The sequence below is a fragment of the Carassius auratus genome, unplaced genomic scaffold (assembly GCF_003368295.1).
Source record: "Carassius auratus strain Wakin unplaced genomic scaffold, ASM336829v1 scaf_tig00217964, whole genome shotgun sequence".
NCBI lineage: Eukaryota > Metazoa > Chordata > Actinopteri > Cypriniformes > Cyprinidae > Carassius > Carassius auratus.
Window position 1 is genome coordinate 22,436 of NW_020529329.1, and position 18,307 is coordinate 40,742.

At 37.6% G+C, this 18,307-nt stretch overlaps 1 protein-coding gene across 1 annotated transcript; it reads left to right on the forward strand.

Moving 5' to 3' along the window:
* Nucleotides 1–5,746: 5,746 nt before the first annotated feature.
* Nucleotides 5,747–16,219, forward strand: LOC113104254 (sine oculis-binding protein homolog). The gene is made up of 6 exons (XM_026266069.1): nucleotides 5,747–6,324; nucleotides 8,530–8,794; nucleotides 8,975–9,126; nucleotides 10,524–10,622; nucleotides 12,501–13,744; nucleotides 15,828–16,219. The coding sequence occupies exons 1-5, from the start codon at nucleotides 6,241–6,243 to the stop codon at nucleotides 13,734–13,736; spliced, it is 1,836 nt and encodes a 611-aa protein (XP_026121854.1). The 5' UTR covers nucleotides 5,747–6,240; the 3' UTR covers nucleotides 13,737–13,744; nucleotides 15,828–16,219.
* Nucleotides 16,220–18,307: the final 2,088 nt, after the last annotated feature.

Below are 18,307 nucleotides of genomic sequence, written 5' to 3' on the forward strand. Positions count from 1 at the left end.
CAGTGTGTTAATGCTCTGCTGTGTGGCAGGTAAACACACACACACACACACACACACACCCAATCAATCCACTGTTATCCAGTCTGTCTTCATCTTCCTCTGTGTGCTTATGACTGCTGAGAAACAGGTGCATCTGATGCTTTATTCACCAGTAAACAACTAGAATCAAAATACATCATTTGCATAAAGAAAATCAATTGTCATACAGACTTTATAAGGTTTTGAGGTGAAATATGACCTGCAGATGTTCCTGACCAGTGCTCTCTCTCTCTCTCTCACACACACACACACACACACACACACACACACACACTAGCAGTCGCTTCACTAGTGTTCAGATATAGATGGTTAAATCAGCTCGTTTCTACAGTTCCACACTCACTTTTTTCCCAGCATGCAGTTTGGGTTTCATGGTAGGGTCATCCTGTAACCGAAGCCTGCAGCTCAGCCTGATTAATGAATGAAGATGATCAATGATTAAAGCGTTTAACTCACCTGCTGCATGAGAGACTCAAACACAAGCCAGGTGTCAATGACTCGACAGGAAAAATGTGTTTGTCTTAATAAAACTCCTTTCCTCTTCATCTCACTCCATCAGTCTCTCATTCCTTAACAACGGCTTGTTTCTATGGGCGTGGCTTTGAAGACTTCTGCGATATATTTCACCTAAACAAGCAAATATCTACCAATGGTCCCAAAAAGGGTATTTAGCAAGAAAATCATATTTTATTTTTTTGCAGTGATGGACTATTAAAAGCTCATCAAATAATCACTGCATGTAAATCTAAATATAAAACCTAAATCATGAATAGCGTTCTAGAGGCTTATACATAATGGTTTTAATTTAAACAGCATCAAATTAGCAGGAATATCCAAGATTACATGTGAATTAAACAACTTTCACTCTGAAATATCACAATTACAATGAAACTGCAATTAAATGTTCAATATTTTAAAGTTGAATGACCCAGAGTGGACCTGGTTTCTGGTCAAATTACCTGTAGTATATTGCTTTTATTCACATCTTTGACTGACTTACAGTGGAAGTGTCTAACGAGCCAAACGCGTTTCGTTCAATTGTACATTGTTTATTCTCAGTTTACAAACATTAAAACATTTCGATTTGTACAAAATATAAACTATGCAAGAGAAAAACAATATTACAAAGTGTCCACCTCATGCCAATGAACGACTAACAGATTGAGTGATAACTAAAGAGGGGAAATACAGAAGCGATGCACCTGAAACTGTTATAAACCACCAAGAGACGAAACTCAAAGCCAATGAGAGAGAGAGAGAGAGAGAGGGAGAGAGAGAGAGAGAGAGAGAGAGAGAGAGAGAGAGCCCGGTTGGGTTCGGAACGGTTTGCGCGATCCGGCCGTTCAGCTAAAACCGTTCACTGTCAGATGTGCGTTTGAAGGTTCAGCAATGCAAAAAAAAGGGATGTTTGGATTTGGTGGATTTGGGAACGCAAGTCGTTTGAGGTGTCGTCATCCATCCATCCTTCTCCCGAGCGGAAACGACCGGGCCTTGCAGACGTTAGAGTGATGGTGAAGCTACAGGTGTATACAGGTGGAGGTGTGCGGTGCAGAACGGTGAACGCTCAGCACCAGCGCTGCAGGAGGCCGCTTGCCATGGCGACGGGAACGAGCACGTTGAGCACGCCGGCCTGCGTCATGACGCCGGTTCCCGCCGGAGCGGTGGTGGCGTTCGCCGCTGCGGCGTTCGCGTTGGTCGCCATGGTGTCGTTCGCGTTCACCGTCTGGTTTCCCGCCAGCGCGGTGGAGTTGGTCGGGGAGATCGTGCTCTGGGACAAAACCTGAGGAGGATAAAAGCGCGATTATCACACGACTCTATGCAAATGAGGGAGGATTGTTATGCAAAACGCGGCACTCCCAAACAGCTCGAGCATCCTCGTATCTCTCAGCTGGACGCTTTGTTTTAGAATCGTCCACATTTGCATCTTACTTCTAATGCATCATCGCCTCCTAAAATACGTGCACAGGTGCGTTTGCATGAAAACAGCTAGGAATACAGAACCAGTTATTTTAATATCACTGACATAAAATCCATATATATGTGATTTAGTTTTAATTAACTATTAAGAACCCTGCCAACAACTTTGGCCATCATATTTTTTATTATTATTTTGAATTCGTTTTATTTTAATTTTAGTGGCAGTGCATTTTCCACGTTTTTGTTTTTTGCTTTTATTGTATAATTTTTTTTATTTTTATTTTTATTTTTTATTTTTCATTTTTAAATGCTTCAGTTTTTTTTAAACAAAATACATACAAGTGGCATTGAAAAAAATAACCTACGTTTTTTTAAATACTTTTAGGCAACGTTTATTGCATCCAAAGTAACAGTTTTTAGTTTAGTTTTAATGAACTTTAATAACCCCGCCCAGAACTTGTTCAACGCTGTTAATACACAAAACCCTCATTAAAGGAAGGTTTTTCTGAAACGTTCAACATCTTTCTGATAAATGATAAAACTGAATGTTCATTTAACGTTTGTATAGGAATGAACGTTCAGAAGTAACATTTTCATAATTTCTCAAAATCGTCTTAGAAGTGATCATAATCAGATTAAAGGTTTAATTGTAAATGCCTGTCTTCCGTGGAGATCGTTGATGTATTTCTGCATCCGGGTGAGTGAGATTCTCCGGGGTCTGGGCTCTCAGTCGCGCGCGGGATCGGGTTTCTGAGACACTTTCAATCATTCATTCCCTAAAACACAAGCTCCTGAACAAAACGCTTCTTTCTCCGAATGGAAAGCGACGGATGAGTTCGTGCCACTGCATTCAGTTTTTACTTTTTATTAAAATCATGCTTTGATAATAGTTTGTGTGAAATAAGGCCAAAATAGAGTTAAGATGTATTATTAGGCTAAAATGCGTAATAATCAACATATGAACTCATACCTGAGTGATTAAGCAGAAAGCGCAGAAAATGACTCCAGCGGGGGTCGACTGAGCCATCCTGATGAAGATGATGAAGAGGATGATGATGATGAAGAGTGAGGCTGAAGGAGCACGCAGGTGTGTTCAACTAAAGGGAGACGCCGGCTGCTGCTGGAGCCTTTATACAGGGACTGATGAGCTGTGACGTCACACAGCCCCCCCAAAGAGTAACTCCCCGCACCCCCCACGCGTGATCAGCTCTGATGTAGTATTTGTAGAGCTCTAGTGTGTTATCAGTTTAATATCCTCCGGCTATAGATTAATAACCAGATGTATTGGCTCTGTGTGATTGATATGTAGCACTGTAGTAAAAGTAAAAACTCCGTCCAATAGTTTATAATTAATATCATGTTTATTTGTGCGTCAGCTTTGATATGCGCGACCTCTAGCGGCCGCCCGCGGAATCGTTACTGCACTCTTCTGGACAGTACCATGGTAAAACCACAGTATTGTTTGAAGAAAATACCATGCTACATGAACAGTGTTGGGGAAATGCATTACAAGTAACTTGAGTTAATCAGAATTTTTTTCAAAAGTAACTAGCACAGTAAGGCTTACTTTTTAATTTACAGTAAAATATCCGTTTCTTTTCCAAAAGCACTGCCAGTCAAAAGTTTTTGAACGGTAAGAATTAATGTTTTTTTATATATATAATTATCTTCTGCTCACCAAGACTGCAATTATTTGAGCCAAAGTACAGTTAGAACAGTAAAATTGACATTTTAACTCTTTCAATAACTGTTTTCTATTTTTAAAAATATATGCTTATGTATTCCTGCGATTTCAAAGCTGACTTTTCAGCATCATAACTCCAGTCACATGATCCTTCAGAAATAATTGTAATATTCTGTAATATTCGGATTAGTAATAATTATACAGAATAAAATGGTAGAGTATATGATGTTACAAAAGCTTTTTATTTCAGAAAGATGCTGATCATCTTTAACGTCGTTCAAATTAAGTTCTAGCAATGCATATTAATAATCAAGAATTAGGTTTTGATATATTTATGATAGGACATTTACAAAATATCTTTATGGAACATGATCTTTACTTAATATCCTAATGATTTTTGGCATAAAAGAAAAAACAATAATTTTGACTCATACAGTGTATTGTTGTCTATTTCTACAGATACACCTGTGCTACTGATGACTGCTTCTGTGCTGCAGGATTATATATATTGTCACAGAAACACTGGGATAAAAGTATTAATTTAAGTATTAATTGGTAAACGAGAGCCTATGGCCAAAATTTATATCACAATATATATTTCTTAATTTCGGTCAATACGATATCATTCTGATCCAATTTTGCTTTAAAAGACAGCCTCAAAATCATTATTTTAATGCAAATGTTTAAAAGTAACTTTCCCAAACACTGCCTACATGAACAAGGTAATCATTCAAGATAAATATCGAAGTACACACAGTCACAAATGGAGCTTTATCTCCCTCTGGTGGCGAGGAGAAGCACTGCATCTTCTGACGGCGCTCCTTTATTATTATTATTGTGTTGAACTGGAACACACTTGTAAACTCATTGACAAAAAACAAACGCAGTGCACTTGTGTTTCTAATTCAGGACATGTTTGATGTGTTTCTGAGCATCAGTGAGAGCTGACAGTCCATGGAAAGAAATCCTCTTCACAGAGAGAGAGAGAGATTCAGACCGGATCGGGTGACACCCGCAGGCCGAGAAACCTGAACCCGGGGCTCTCCGTTTACACAAGTGCACTTGTTCTCTGAAACACTGAGCAGAGAGACTGTGTGTGTTTGAGAGACAAAAAGGAACTGTGTGTGTACTGATTGAGAAAGAGATTTCACTTACTGCTCACATTATACTAACAAAAGCAACACTGGTATCACCGTGTGTTTGGACATGATGCAGAGCAGGCCTACAAGTCACTCCACATTCAACTTCTCAACAAACATCCATTTTACATTTTTAAAAACTGTGAACGTTTTTGCAGGACAAGCCTGTATGTTCCTAATTAATATATATTGAAGTAATATGACAGGTACATTTGCAATATCGGCCAACAAAACAGATTTCCAAAGTGCTCCGCCCACTCTTACAGGAATAATAACACACAGCTAAAAAAAATATAGTAATGCAACCAAAATTAATGCATGTAATGAAGTTCCATGATGTTACTCTGAAAATAAATATACTGATACATAATAAAGTACCGTGATTTTACCATCTGAAACCATAAATCTTTCCACTAAAGCTGTTTTTTATTTTGAATAAAGAAGGAAATTAATACATAGTGCCAGCACTATACTTAAAAAACAAATAATCAAAACAAATAATTATTATTTGCATTATTTACTTAAATAAAAGCTGTTCATTTAAACGCAGCACATGTTCAGTTTCAGTTTTTATACCACAGATGAACTCTTTCCAGTGTTGCCAACTTAGCCAATTTTTTATAATACACGAAAAAATACAAAATGCAATGCATCATTTAAAATGAAGTTAAGAAACCTGTGGAACAATCAATACAGAAAACTTCCTTCCTACACGTTATACTAGATTGAGCCCTATTTTACAGACTTCTCTTAGAGCGTAGCATATTAATTACTAATATACTGCTTAAAACTATGATCATTCAGATTGTGTAGTTTTTTTAATTAGCTAATAATAAAAAACGAATTGTTATAAAATATATAAGTGTTCAATAATTAAATGTTGTATTTAAAAAATATACAGTTAATTATATTTTATTATATTAGGCACTGATATTATTTTACAAGCAAATCTAAATTGTTATTTTTTTACCTACATTTTTTGCAACCTGAAGCAACAGTTTGACCTTTCTTTAGCGACTTCCCGCGAAAATGATCGGCTCTTTCCAACGGTTTTATGACGCGATACTCGGGATCTTTCGATGAACCGCGAGACGGTTAAGAATCGATTCAGAGATGCCGAACAAATCGTGATATAATTGGAGTAAGCGCTTATATAAAGTTATCTCTGAGGGGAACTAACTGTCCTAAGAAAGTTTACGCGGTAATTTCTTTTAGTCTTCTCTGAGCGATGCATATTAAAATGAAGATATTAGAGTAACACTGAATCATTGCAGTTCTTGAGCGCCACCTGCTGGCCGAGAGCGAGTGTGCAGCTCATTCAGCTCGTTCCCGGTGACTGATGGAGGGTGAAGCCTGTGGGAGGTGCTGGGCTCCTCCTCCTCCTCCTCCTCTCTCTCTCTCTCTCTCTCTCTCTCTCTCTCTCTCTCTCTCTCTCATTGTGTTCCCGCTCCGAGGCTCGTGATGGAAGCGGAGCGACCCGCGGAGAACAAGCGCAGCAGGAAACCCGCTCATCCCGTGAAGAGAGCCGCGCGCGAGGAGATGAAGGTAAGAGACGAGGCGCAGTGTGTGTGTGTGTGTGTGTGTGTGTGTGTCACTCCCTCCGTCAGCTCGGAGCTCTGCTTGTGTCCAACACTGATGGCTGCTGGGAAACTCACTGGGTCTGGGTTCTTTACTAAAGAAGTGAAGCTCGAAAGAACAGCATCATTATAAAAATCTACAAACTGGATGTCTATATTTATAGATTTAAAAAGATCAAATATTAAAATAAACAATATATATATTATAAAAACTATTTTTTTTCAATATAAAACATTACAAATATTAGAAAGGTATGAAAGAATAAAATATATAATAAACTATAAAAAAATATATATACAATTCAAAAATTTTAAGTAACTTTGGATAAAAGTAAAGGTCTACTAAATGCAAAATCTGAAAAATAAAATGTATGTAATGTTAAAGATTTGTTTTTGTCATTTGCTGGTGTTTTTCAGCAGCATTTGATGCTCTTTAGATGCGCAGCTCCTGATGTGATGCTAGGAATGCTGGGAACACTCTCCTAATCTGTAACATAATCCATAGGTTTAAAATCTCATAAAATATTTGAAAAGCCATACTGTATTTTTTTAATAAAATATGACACATATAATATTTAATATAAAAATGTATGTCAATATTTATGTAAAACGTTATTATTTTTCATGAGAAAAGCTGTGTAAACTGTATTTTTTAAGATAAAATATCTTATATAAAAATAAAGTATTTAAATATATATATAAACCATAATATAGAAATATTTAAAAAGTTAAATATATAATAAACATATTATTATTATTATTATTATTATTATTATTATTAATGTCATAGAAAAACATGAAAAAGAAAATGCATTTAATATTAAAATATTTAAAAAGTAAACCAATTTCATAAAAATATGAACAATAACACATATTTAATATAAAACACCTTTGAAAAATAATAATAACATAAACTATTAAAAATACCATGTTAAATAAAATAAAATATACAATAAAGAAATATGAAAAACAAAAAACATAAAAAATTATGACTGAATCCCTCGGTTGCACTACTGACAGAAGTCATGTTGCAGAGCAGATCAAGTGGAAACAGTCTGTAAAGCTGAGTCTGCATTGAAGCGAGCGAGATCCACCGGGGGTGTAGAGTTACACCTTCACTCATTTTGATCCAAAAACATGAAACCGAAGCCCGGCCTGATGCAAGCGGCCCCGGGGCCCGGGACGGGGTCACAGCGGGTTTGTTGGCTTTGGATCGGGTCGGAGCCGTCGCTCTCGTCCAACACATGTTCGTCTGAACGGCCAGGAAGAAACCAAAAACAAGATTATGGGATGAGCGAGGAACGCTGCCGATGTAATCAGTGTTGGAGCCGCCGGAGAAGAGGAGGATTCTGGGAAGGCTGTGAGGTTCCAGTGACGCTCTAATCTCAGACTCGGTCAGATCGTGTGTCCAGGGATCACCAGCTCCTCGCTCTCGAAGGAAACTCGATGATGATGAAACATGAGCTCATTCTCACATCACTTTCAGGAGAAACACCATTTCTATCATACACAGCTCATTTACATGCACTTACACAAAAACACATGTATATATTTACAAAGATATCAAATTACAGATAGATATGAAGATCATATTTGATATAAACAATAAAAAAAAGTGACTATTTAATAAGTAATTAATAACAACAATAGACATGTTTAAAAGAGTTATTAAATTACACAATAAACAGTTATGAAAAAATATACAAAATAAAATATTTTATAAATAAGCATGAAAAATAAAGTATTTAAAATATTTCATAAAATCTGAAAAATTAAATATATTTAATATACAATATTTAAGCAAACGTAGGCCTAATAAAATCATTTAAAAACTAACATTTTAATATAAAACAAAAAAATGTGCTATAAAAATGTATAATTTAATATAAAATATCAAAAAAGGTATTTTTTATTTATTTTGTAAGTTTTAGTGTGTTTTTGCATTTTTTTTTAATGTATTTTTATTTATAAAAATAGTTATTTCTTTAGTTTTAGTTGTTTTATTTTAGTGGATAACTACATTTATGAACTTGAGAAAAATCTTTTTTAAATGTATATTTTATTTCAGTTCAAATGTATTTTATTTTAAGTGACGGGGAAGTTTGTCTGTGTGTAGATATTGAACTGACAGCTCAGCTCTGTGTGTGTGTGTGTGTGTGTGTGTGTGTTGCAGAGCTTTGCTGAAAGCACCATGAATGAGATGTTGGGATGGTACGGCTATGATTCAGTGGACGCCGCTGACGGACCGAACCGTGTCAAACACCACCATATATCTCCAGAGAACTCAAAGCCACAGGAGAGGAAGCTGCCTTCATCATCCTCTTCCTCAGAGACCGTCAGAATCAGTGAGAAGGAGCCGGCGTCTCCGTCTTCATCCTCGTACTCTTCCTCGCTGCGCAGCAGGAACGTCATCGTGCCGCTCATCAAACCCTCTTCAGGTGCGCAGCTGCAAAAACACACAGCTCCAGCGAATCTTCTTCAGTTTGACCTTGAGTCTTCTTTAAAGTTCATCTACAAGACTTTCTTCTGACTTAAGATGTCAAACTGATGAAGATGTTTTGTTGAGTTCTCTCTCGGTGTGATGAGTGTGATACTGATCCTGACGTGTCTGTGTCCAGCGGAGGACGAGCAGAGCGAGCCGATCGTCTGCGTCTGGTGTCAGAAGGAGGGCATGAAGCGCTATTCTCTGCTCATGGGCTCCGAGCTCAAGAGCTTCTGCAGTGAGAAGTGTTTCGCTGCGTGTCGACGCGCCTTCTTCAAACACAACAAGGTGAAATCTGGCAGATTATCGGCCGATATATCGGTCAGACCGATGACCTACTGACAGCCTTTTGTGAATTCAGTGAAGATTCTGTAAAAATAATAATATAGTTAATAAATCAGATTAAAATTAAGTAAAATAATCAACAAATTTTATAATAAATGTAATTTATTTTGTATTTTATGCTTACAATAAGTTGTACAGTTTGGCCCAAAAGTAAAAGATTTAAAAATGTTATGTAAATTACACTTTATTGTCACAATTTGCGAGAAAAGGTAATTGTATGTTAGTATTTCCATAATTAATCTGTTATTTAGAAAGTTAATGCTTCCCTGATGTTAGTTAATGGGCTTTTCACATTCATGTACAAAATAAAATATTATAATTTTTTACTTACAGGTATTTTAATAATAAACAGTATATAAACATTTACATATTTTAAAATAAAACACTCAAAATAAAATGAATCAATTTATTTAAAATAATATTTTTTAAATGTATTCTAATTTATTTAAATGTTATGGCTTTAGTTAACTATAATAACCCTGATATATACGCAGACTATTTTAATAAGAGTTTTAACTAAAATTTTTTTAATATTTGTAATAAATAATAATAATAAAAACAATCAAAACAAATCACATTTTTAAGTATTTTAAAATATTTATTTCCAGTGACTACAGTTTTTTTTATTTTTATATAAAGTTAACTATAATAACTCTGATATATGTGTGCACTTGATTGTTTTAGCATTTTATTAACATTTAATTATTTCATTTATACAGACGGTTTTATTTTCCACTATTTATTTTAATTGATTAATGTTTTTTGTTTTTGTAATATTTTTTTTTCATTTATTAATGCATTGCACAGCAATTAATCATGACTCGATTGCTGACAGATCAGTCTCTGCACACACACACACACACACACACACAGACAAACACACACACACTTGTTCACAATCATAGTCTTGTACTCACAGAATAACGTCTGTGGATTCTTCAGACACACTTGAACATGTCCGTGTCTCTCAGCTGATATTAGATATCAAAGCAAGCACCGTTCCCTGATTGCATTTCTCACACACACACACACACACACACACACACACACACACAGTAGATCTAGTGTTAGAATGAAAACAAAACGTTTTGTGTCAAACTCTGACTAACATGACTTTCTTCATCACGACTGAAGTGGCTCTTATTGAGATACTATCATAGTTTGTATCAATATATATATATTATTGTTACTATTAATAATTAATTTTTATATTTTTTTATATTTTAATATCCAGCAAAGAATTATTATTTTTTGTTAATGAACCCTCTCAAATACATGTTTATATTTCAAACAAACAAAGCACTTCAGAGTTGTATCTGTGTTTGTTTGTGTTCCTCAAGGCTCGAGATGAGGATCGTCATGGCAACCAGTCTCCGCCCCCTGGCCAGACGCAGGACACGCCCTCAAGACTTCTGCTGAAGATGAACAACAACACGCGTGTAAATAAACACACACACACACACACACACAAGTGTCCATGTGTGGCGCTTACTGCTTGAGAATATGGTTTCTACATAATAAACAGAGGTGGGTAGAGTACCCAAAAACTTTACTCAAGTAAAAGTAAAAGTAATTCTAGAAATATTTACTCAAGTAAAAGTAAAAGTGCTAGTCTTGAATAGTTACTTGAGTAAGAGTAAAAGAGTATCGGATAAAAAATCTACTCAAGTAGTTAGTTACTAGTTACTTTGGGTCATATATACGGAGCCTATTTTTATTTAGATAAATAGATAAAATGTATGTAATGTATGTGTGTGTGTATAAATGTATATATTTCATCAGCCTTTACTCCAATTTATGTAATTTATTATGAAACCCTGTCTGTTTACTTAAGTAACAAATATAGGTGTCATGCCATAACATATTTTTAATACGACTGACTTTATATTTAATGTGAATTTAACATTGAAAGTTAATGTGATATAAATATTGCTACTAATCTTTCATTGTTCAGAAAGAGAGCAAATAACATCTACATGATTAAAGATCATTTTCACTGAATGTCTAGATTTCAATCACTCTCAGAAACTACCATTAAAATCACTGAAACTGTTAACACTGTGAAATCAATATCTTAATTATAGATTCGTACACACATCTGCACTTTGTTGTTTCTGACGAGAGAATTCGCCAGAAAGAGGTCTCCATTCAGTGAGCGAGTGAAGGAAGCACCGGCATTTTAGCGATGACTCATCTGGACACCTCTGATTGGCCATTGCATTCAAAAGCTCAATAGAATCTTGTGTGATTGGTTATAATGCGCAGCGCTGTAAAAACGCGTCTGTCTCTGGCTCAGCGCCAGCAAGCTATCACAGATCTGAATTTAGCAGCTGATATGACTTGTTGAACGTACTCGCACCGGTGTGATTGTATTAAAATTAATAAAATCTTAATCGGCTATTTTTTTGTCTTTTGGAAGCTGCATTCAACTTGACTCCCCTCTGTTATAAGCCACACACGAACAACAAACTAATGTCACAGTGGTATCGTGTACTGTAATCGAATGTAGCCCAAGTTATTACCTGTTAAACAGTAGACAGCACACGTGGTGTTCATCCAAAAACGATCTCCATCGCAAGCAAATAATAGCCTTTGTAGATTTGCTTTCAATTCAGTGCAGTTCCATAGTCCCGTTTTCAGCGCTGCTGATGATCTTAAACGTTACAACTCTGAGTGAACTGCTTCAGACGCTCAGCTCGTGAAGCAGGGAACTGAACGACTCATTCAAACTGATTCATGAACCAATTCACTCGTTTGCCAATTGGTTTGATCAAGCCTTTGAACAGAATTGACTCAAAAGAATGAATCATTCGCGAATGGGCATCGCTCATTGCCAAGAGAAAAGTAGACGGCGCGTTTGGAATAAACTGAAGCATTTATAACATTTATTGCTTTAAGATAAAGTAACGAGAGGGGCGTCGCTCACAGTAACGAAGTAAAAGTACAGATTTTTCCCAAAAAATTTACTCAAGTAAGAGTATAAAGTACCCATCTTTAAATATACTCCGAAAAGTATTAGTTACCCCGAAAAATTACTCAAGTAAATGTAACGAAGTAAATGTAACTCGTTACTACCCACCTCTGATAATAAACATATGAAGCATTACGTTTATAAACATTACATTTATTAACATTATAATTAATTATTTATAATTCATTAAAAATATATAATTTATGTAGAAATATGCGTATAGCAGACAGTTTTTATCCAAAGTGAATAACAAAAAAAGGAACAAAAGCAAATTTGATATGTCCTGATATCTTGATAATGGCTGTGTATTGTATAAATCTCTGGTGTGTTGTCTCTCTCTCTGCAGGTGTGTGATTGGTGTAAACGCACGCGTCACACTGAAGAATACCTGGACTTCGGCTCGGGCGAGAAGCGTCTGCGGTTCTGCAGCAGAAAGTGTCTAAACCAGTACAAGATGGATGTGTTTTACCAGGAAGCTCGCACAGCTCTCGCTGACTCTGGCTCCGCCCACAAAGATGAGCAGCCCCGCCCCCAAACGGCTGTCACGGAAACCCACAAACTGTTGACGCCGGAGGCCTGGGACAGACCAGTGAAAACCCTCTCGCCCCAAACGCCCATCTCAGTGAGGATTCAGTCCAGCGCCACGCCCTCTTCTCCAGAGAAGCCACCCCCACAACAGATGCCCCTCCCCTTTGTTCTGAAAAGTCCCGCCCCTAACCCACTACGCCCCCTCAGCCCCATCCAGAGGGCTACGTTTGCCCCGCCTCCTCTCCGCCAGCATTACCACGCCCCCTACATGCCCCTCCCCCCTGTGTACACACCCCATTTAGCCCCGCCCTGGCCTCAGCCAATGATATTATTGCCCTATCCAGTTTTTGTTCCAATTCCAGTGCCGATTCCCATTCCCATCCCTATTCCCCCTCAAATGGGCCACAGAGGAGTAATTCGAAGCCTTCAAGAGCAGGAAGAGGAGGGAACAGCAGATCCGGGTCACACAGAGGAGACCACCAAGAGAGTAAAGAGCGAACGATGCACTTCTCCTCTCTCTCCAGAGCGACAGGTGATCCAGTGTCTCCGAAAACACAAAGAGGAAGCTCCGACGCACAGACCACTTTTGTACACATCTGTCGCTCCCAGAATCGCTAGTCCCGCCTCTTTGTACTCATTGGCCCGTACCACCGCAGTACAAGCCACCTCGTTTTCATTGGACAGCGCTGGCTCCGCCCTGATTCCGTCTCCTCTCTCCGATTGTGAAGATGTGAAGGAGAACAGCTACTTGAGTGGGCGGGGCGATGGCTCGACCAATCGCTGGCCGGCAGAGCAGACGGAGTGCCGGAGCGACCAATCGAAAGAGAGCAGGGGGGAGGAGGAAGTGCCGCAGGATGTAGAGCACACTTACACATGGTCTGTACCGCCGAAACTACGAGAGAAGAACACACTGATGGCCACGCAAACACATTTACACACGCAAACACACAGCTGGGAGAAAAACACCGAACTGAGATCCGAGCCGAGCGGACGGAACGATCCAGAACCGCCCTTCAAGAGACGATGCTTGAGAACCAGAGACCAGAACAAATGAGGCCCGGGGTGAGTCAACACACACACACACACACACCCACTCACTCACACACACACACACACACACACACACACACACACACACACACACACACACACACACACACACACACACACACACACACACACACTCACACACACACACACACACTCACACACACACACTCTCTCTCTCTCTCTCACACACACACACACACACACATGTTTGTTTTTGTGTAAAGTGTGTCCATCCCATAGGTGTAATGGTTTTTATTCTGTAGAAACTGTATATTCTATGTCCCTTCACCAACCCTACACCTAACCCTAACCCTCACAGGAAACTTTCTGCATTTTTACTTTCTCAAAAAAACTCATTCTGTATGATTTATAAGTGTTTTGAAAAATGGGGACATGGGTTATGTCCTCATAAGTCACCCTCTCCTTGTAATACCTGTGTCATACCCATGACATTATACAGAGTTGTGTCCTGATATGATACACACACTCACACACACACACACACACACACACACACACACACACACACACACACACACATCTGTATTAAAATTTATTATTATTATTATTATTATGCTTATTTGTTATACATATTTATTCCATGAAAATTATACTTACAAAAACAGTGTAATTAAAAAAGTATACTTTTATGAAATAATTCAACATATTTATAATTTATATTTTAAATAATTATCCGTTTATGTTATATATGTATTCATTAAATATATCTGTAAAAAATGGGTCATTTAAAAATAGTATGTTTATTCAAAAATAAAAATTCTATATATTTGTTTGTGTATTTGTAGAGTGATGTGTATTTCACATGCTCACTAAACACAGCACAGGTCATGCTTTACACAAACAAACACACACTTACATGAGATGCCACGATTTATTCTGTGCTGTTTATCAGATGTATTTCTGTGGCTGGAGTGTGTGTGTGTGTGTGTGTGTGTGTGTGTGTGTGTGTGGGTTTTCCCTCAGAACGGCGCCGGACAGAAACTCAATCTGTGTCGTAGCTCTAAAGTTGCATTAGCAGTGAAAAGAGCAGAATGAATCTTGTGTAGAAACCAGAGACGCTCACGAGTAACACACACAGTCCTGCCAGTGAGAGAGAGTGTGTGTGTGTGTGTGTGTGTGTGTGTGCGCAGCTCCAGATGTTATTTCGGGAGGTTCTCATGTTTCAGTGGAAATGAGCAGGTTTTATAGAGTTTTGTAGATACGAGCTCAAACTTCCCTCCACTAGTTTGACAAACTTAACAATTTAACCCTCAGATCACATTCAGGTCTGGTTTAAACTTGAAGATATGTATAAAAAATGCATAGATTTTAGTAAGACAACAACATTTAGCAGTAATAACATGGAAACATTCAAAACTTTGACATTTTTGTCACAATCACTCATTGATGGGAAGCTGCTGATCAGATAACATGACTTTTCCTGCATTACGAGGGTTAATGAAACCAAGCACTTTCCCACAGCAATATGTTTATCGATGGAAAGCTTCTCTGTTTTTGGTGGCTTTTTTCCAAAGCTAATAGAGGAAACAATGAGCTGGATTTGAAGTGATCTGGAGTCAGATTTCTGCAGCTTCAGGTTTCCTGGCTCTTGATGACGAGCGTATGATCACATGAAGGCTGTTGCTGGGTTTATTGCTGGAGTCGATCCGTTCTCTCAGGGATTCACTGATGTTTGAAACTCAAGCTCTCGGGCCTCACATCCTCGTACTCTTTCTGCTTTCTCAAGGTTTTATTAGGTCTGTGCACCAAAGCTATAGAGTTTCTTCTCATTTTCCTGTTCTTCATTATTTTTGTGCTTTAAAAACCGATGCATCAGAGATCATCAATCTGAGAGACTCGTCCTACTATAGAAGTAGGTTTTATATCAGTCATTTTTGCTCATTTTAAAGGCTTTTTGCACATGTAATAAATTACACGTTAACACAAATTATTTTAATTATGTTTAATTATTATTATTAACTCATCAGACATGCTTTTATTGAAAGCGTCTTAAATTGGCATCGGAGGTGAAGTCTTTCTCATCGCATGCTTTCCCTGGGACTGGAGCTCATTTCTCACGCTTTCTGTGTTTCAGGTGTGTGTAGATCGATGAAGCGATCGAGTCGAGTGTTTCGGCGGCCGATGAAGAGTGTGAACGTACTGGAGACGTCCGCCCCAGAGCATCATGGGGAGTCAGAGATCAAGCGTGTGTGATCCAGTTAGAGGACACATGTGTGTGTGTGTTTTCCTGCCAAGTAGCTCCTACAAAGCCAGGCATTGTTCCTCACTGTGTGTGTGTGTGTGTGTGTGTGTGTGTGTGTGTTCAGCTGTGGTTTAGGATTACCTGACACACACTGGCACTTTGCTACAGAGCATTTTTAGACTTCGCCTGCAAGAGTGTCGAGAGCACACACACACACACACACAACACGCACACACACACACACACACATCAGCTCCTCAGAAGTTTAGAAAACGGTTATATTCAGGAACGATGAGTGTGGAACGATCCGAATCGACTCACAACTTCTTGCTTTTTAACCCTTTGTGTTCCTTTGAGAAAACTCTTCAGTTATTGGCCAAATGGTGGCGATGTTTGAAGTCATTGCCAACAGATTCGATTCAGAACGAATATCAGCCAAAATACACGACCAGAGTTTGAACAACGAGCTAATGTTAGAGCAGATCGTGATGGATAACGCTGCTCATTGGTATACCTGTTTCATAAGTTGCATCCTCTAATATTTTTCCAGATGTTTACTCATAGGGATTTGTCAGGAAGTCTCATGTTTAAGCTAAGTCAGCTTAGAGGAGAATCACAAGCTTGGCACACGGTTTCCAGTTTAAGGCAAAAAAGCATTCAAAAATCTGTCCCGTGAGGCATTGAAGAATAAAGAATTATCCAATTAAACAGTCATGAAATATAAAACCATTAATTCGAAGTTGAAGAAATTATTTATTTTAGGTTTACTGAAAAATATGCACCTGTATACAAATATTTAAAGTATTTTGAGAGCGACTTCCATTATGAAGTCATACACAGAGTTTCACTGAGTGGGCGGGGGCTAATGAGTTTTTGGCACTCTCTGATTGGTGGAATTTTCTGCATTAAAATCATCAATCATGTAATGGGTGATGTAGTTTTTTGCATATTCACATTTGAGATATTTCATAGCTACAGTCAGCGTGAACTCACCATGTTTTCTAAATACATGTTAAAGCAAATCATCTGTGCATATATTTTCTTTCTTTAAAAAATTGGACTTAGTAATTTTAATAAAAATGCCAAACCTACATGAGAACTTTTTGAAGTGCCACGCCCACATTTCAACATCCAATCAGCAACTGATGTATAGAACCTAGACCCACCCCTGCTTTTTTTAAACCTTCTTTTCAAATCTGTCTCTACTTTCATTTCATCACGACTTTTTGAAAATGTGTGTAAGCAGATTTTTACACAAAAAAAAACCTGTAAAACAGATGCGGTGTTGATTTAAAATGATATTTATTAATATGATTAACAGATGTCAGACCCTCTAATTGTATAATATTTCACACCAGTGCCAATTTCACAAGAAGGGTTTTATCTAATAATTTCCTTTCAAGGTTTTCTTTATTTTTTTATGGTTGATTTATTGTAACAGATATTTGTATGTGTTTATTGCATCCACTCTGATTTTATTCGTAATGTCCATCAGATCAGCTCATTAATTTAAATGTGTTAAATGCTTATCAGTATGTGGTGGCAGCCGCTCATAATGACCTGTTTTATGTCATTTTATGAACAGAGAATTATGTCAGTGACTAGAATTGTTTATAATAAAAGCCAGAAAAATTGGATATTTCACGTCGAGTTTTTATTTAAATGACACCTAAAATTTGTGACAATTAACAAACTTACTAATGTTGTGAGTTAATGTTGTGGCTAGTTGTCACAGTTTGTTTTTTGCAGCCTCTCATTGGTCCTCTCGAGCGCGTGCTTCTGTCGCGGCGCGCGCGCAGTGACAGCTGTCATCGGCGCGCGCGGCGGAGCGGGTGCACAACAGGAGCAACAACATCAAATATCTTCGCTTACGGTACGTCAGCGTTTTAATATTAATATTCCACGATTAACGCACGTCTCTGAGTCTGTTTTAGCCTCGTCAGTGTGAAATACAGATACAATATGTGATTTTTGCGTTTATAGGCTATGTCGTTTGTTTTGTAATTGTTTTTTGTATTGTAATGTTATGCATTTCAAGGCAGCTCTGGCAGAAACGAGAGAACTGTTTGATATTAATAATATTAGAGGTATTCTTATAATGAGAGTATATGTTTAAACAGGCCTGTTAGGCTAATATTATAATTAATATATTGATAATATAATCTAGAGATGGAGGAAAAGAGAGATGCTGATAGTTATAGAGCAGTACATCATCATCCTTCTCCTCCTCCTCCTCCTCTCTGTGTGTCTGTGTTTGTTTTTGAAGGCTGATTATTCTCATTAATGTAGTGTGAGGCTAGAAAACTAAATAATTCCGCCTGTTATCGTCTAATACTGCTCTGTTGTGGTTTAATTCCACACTGATTGAGATA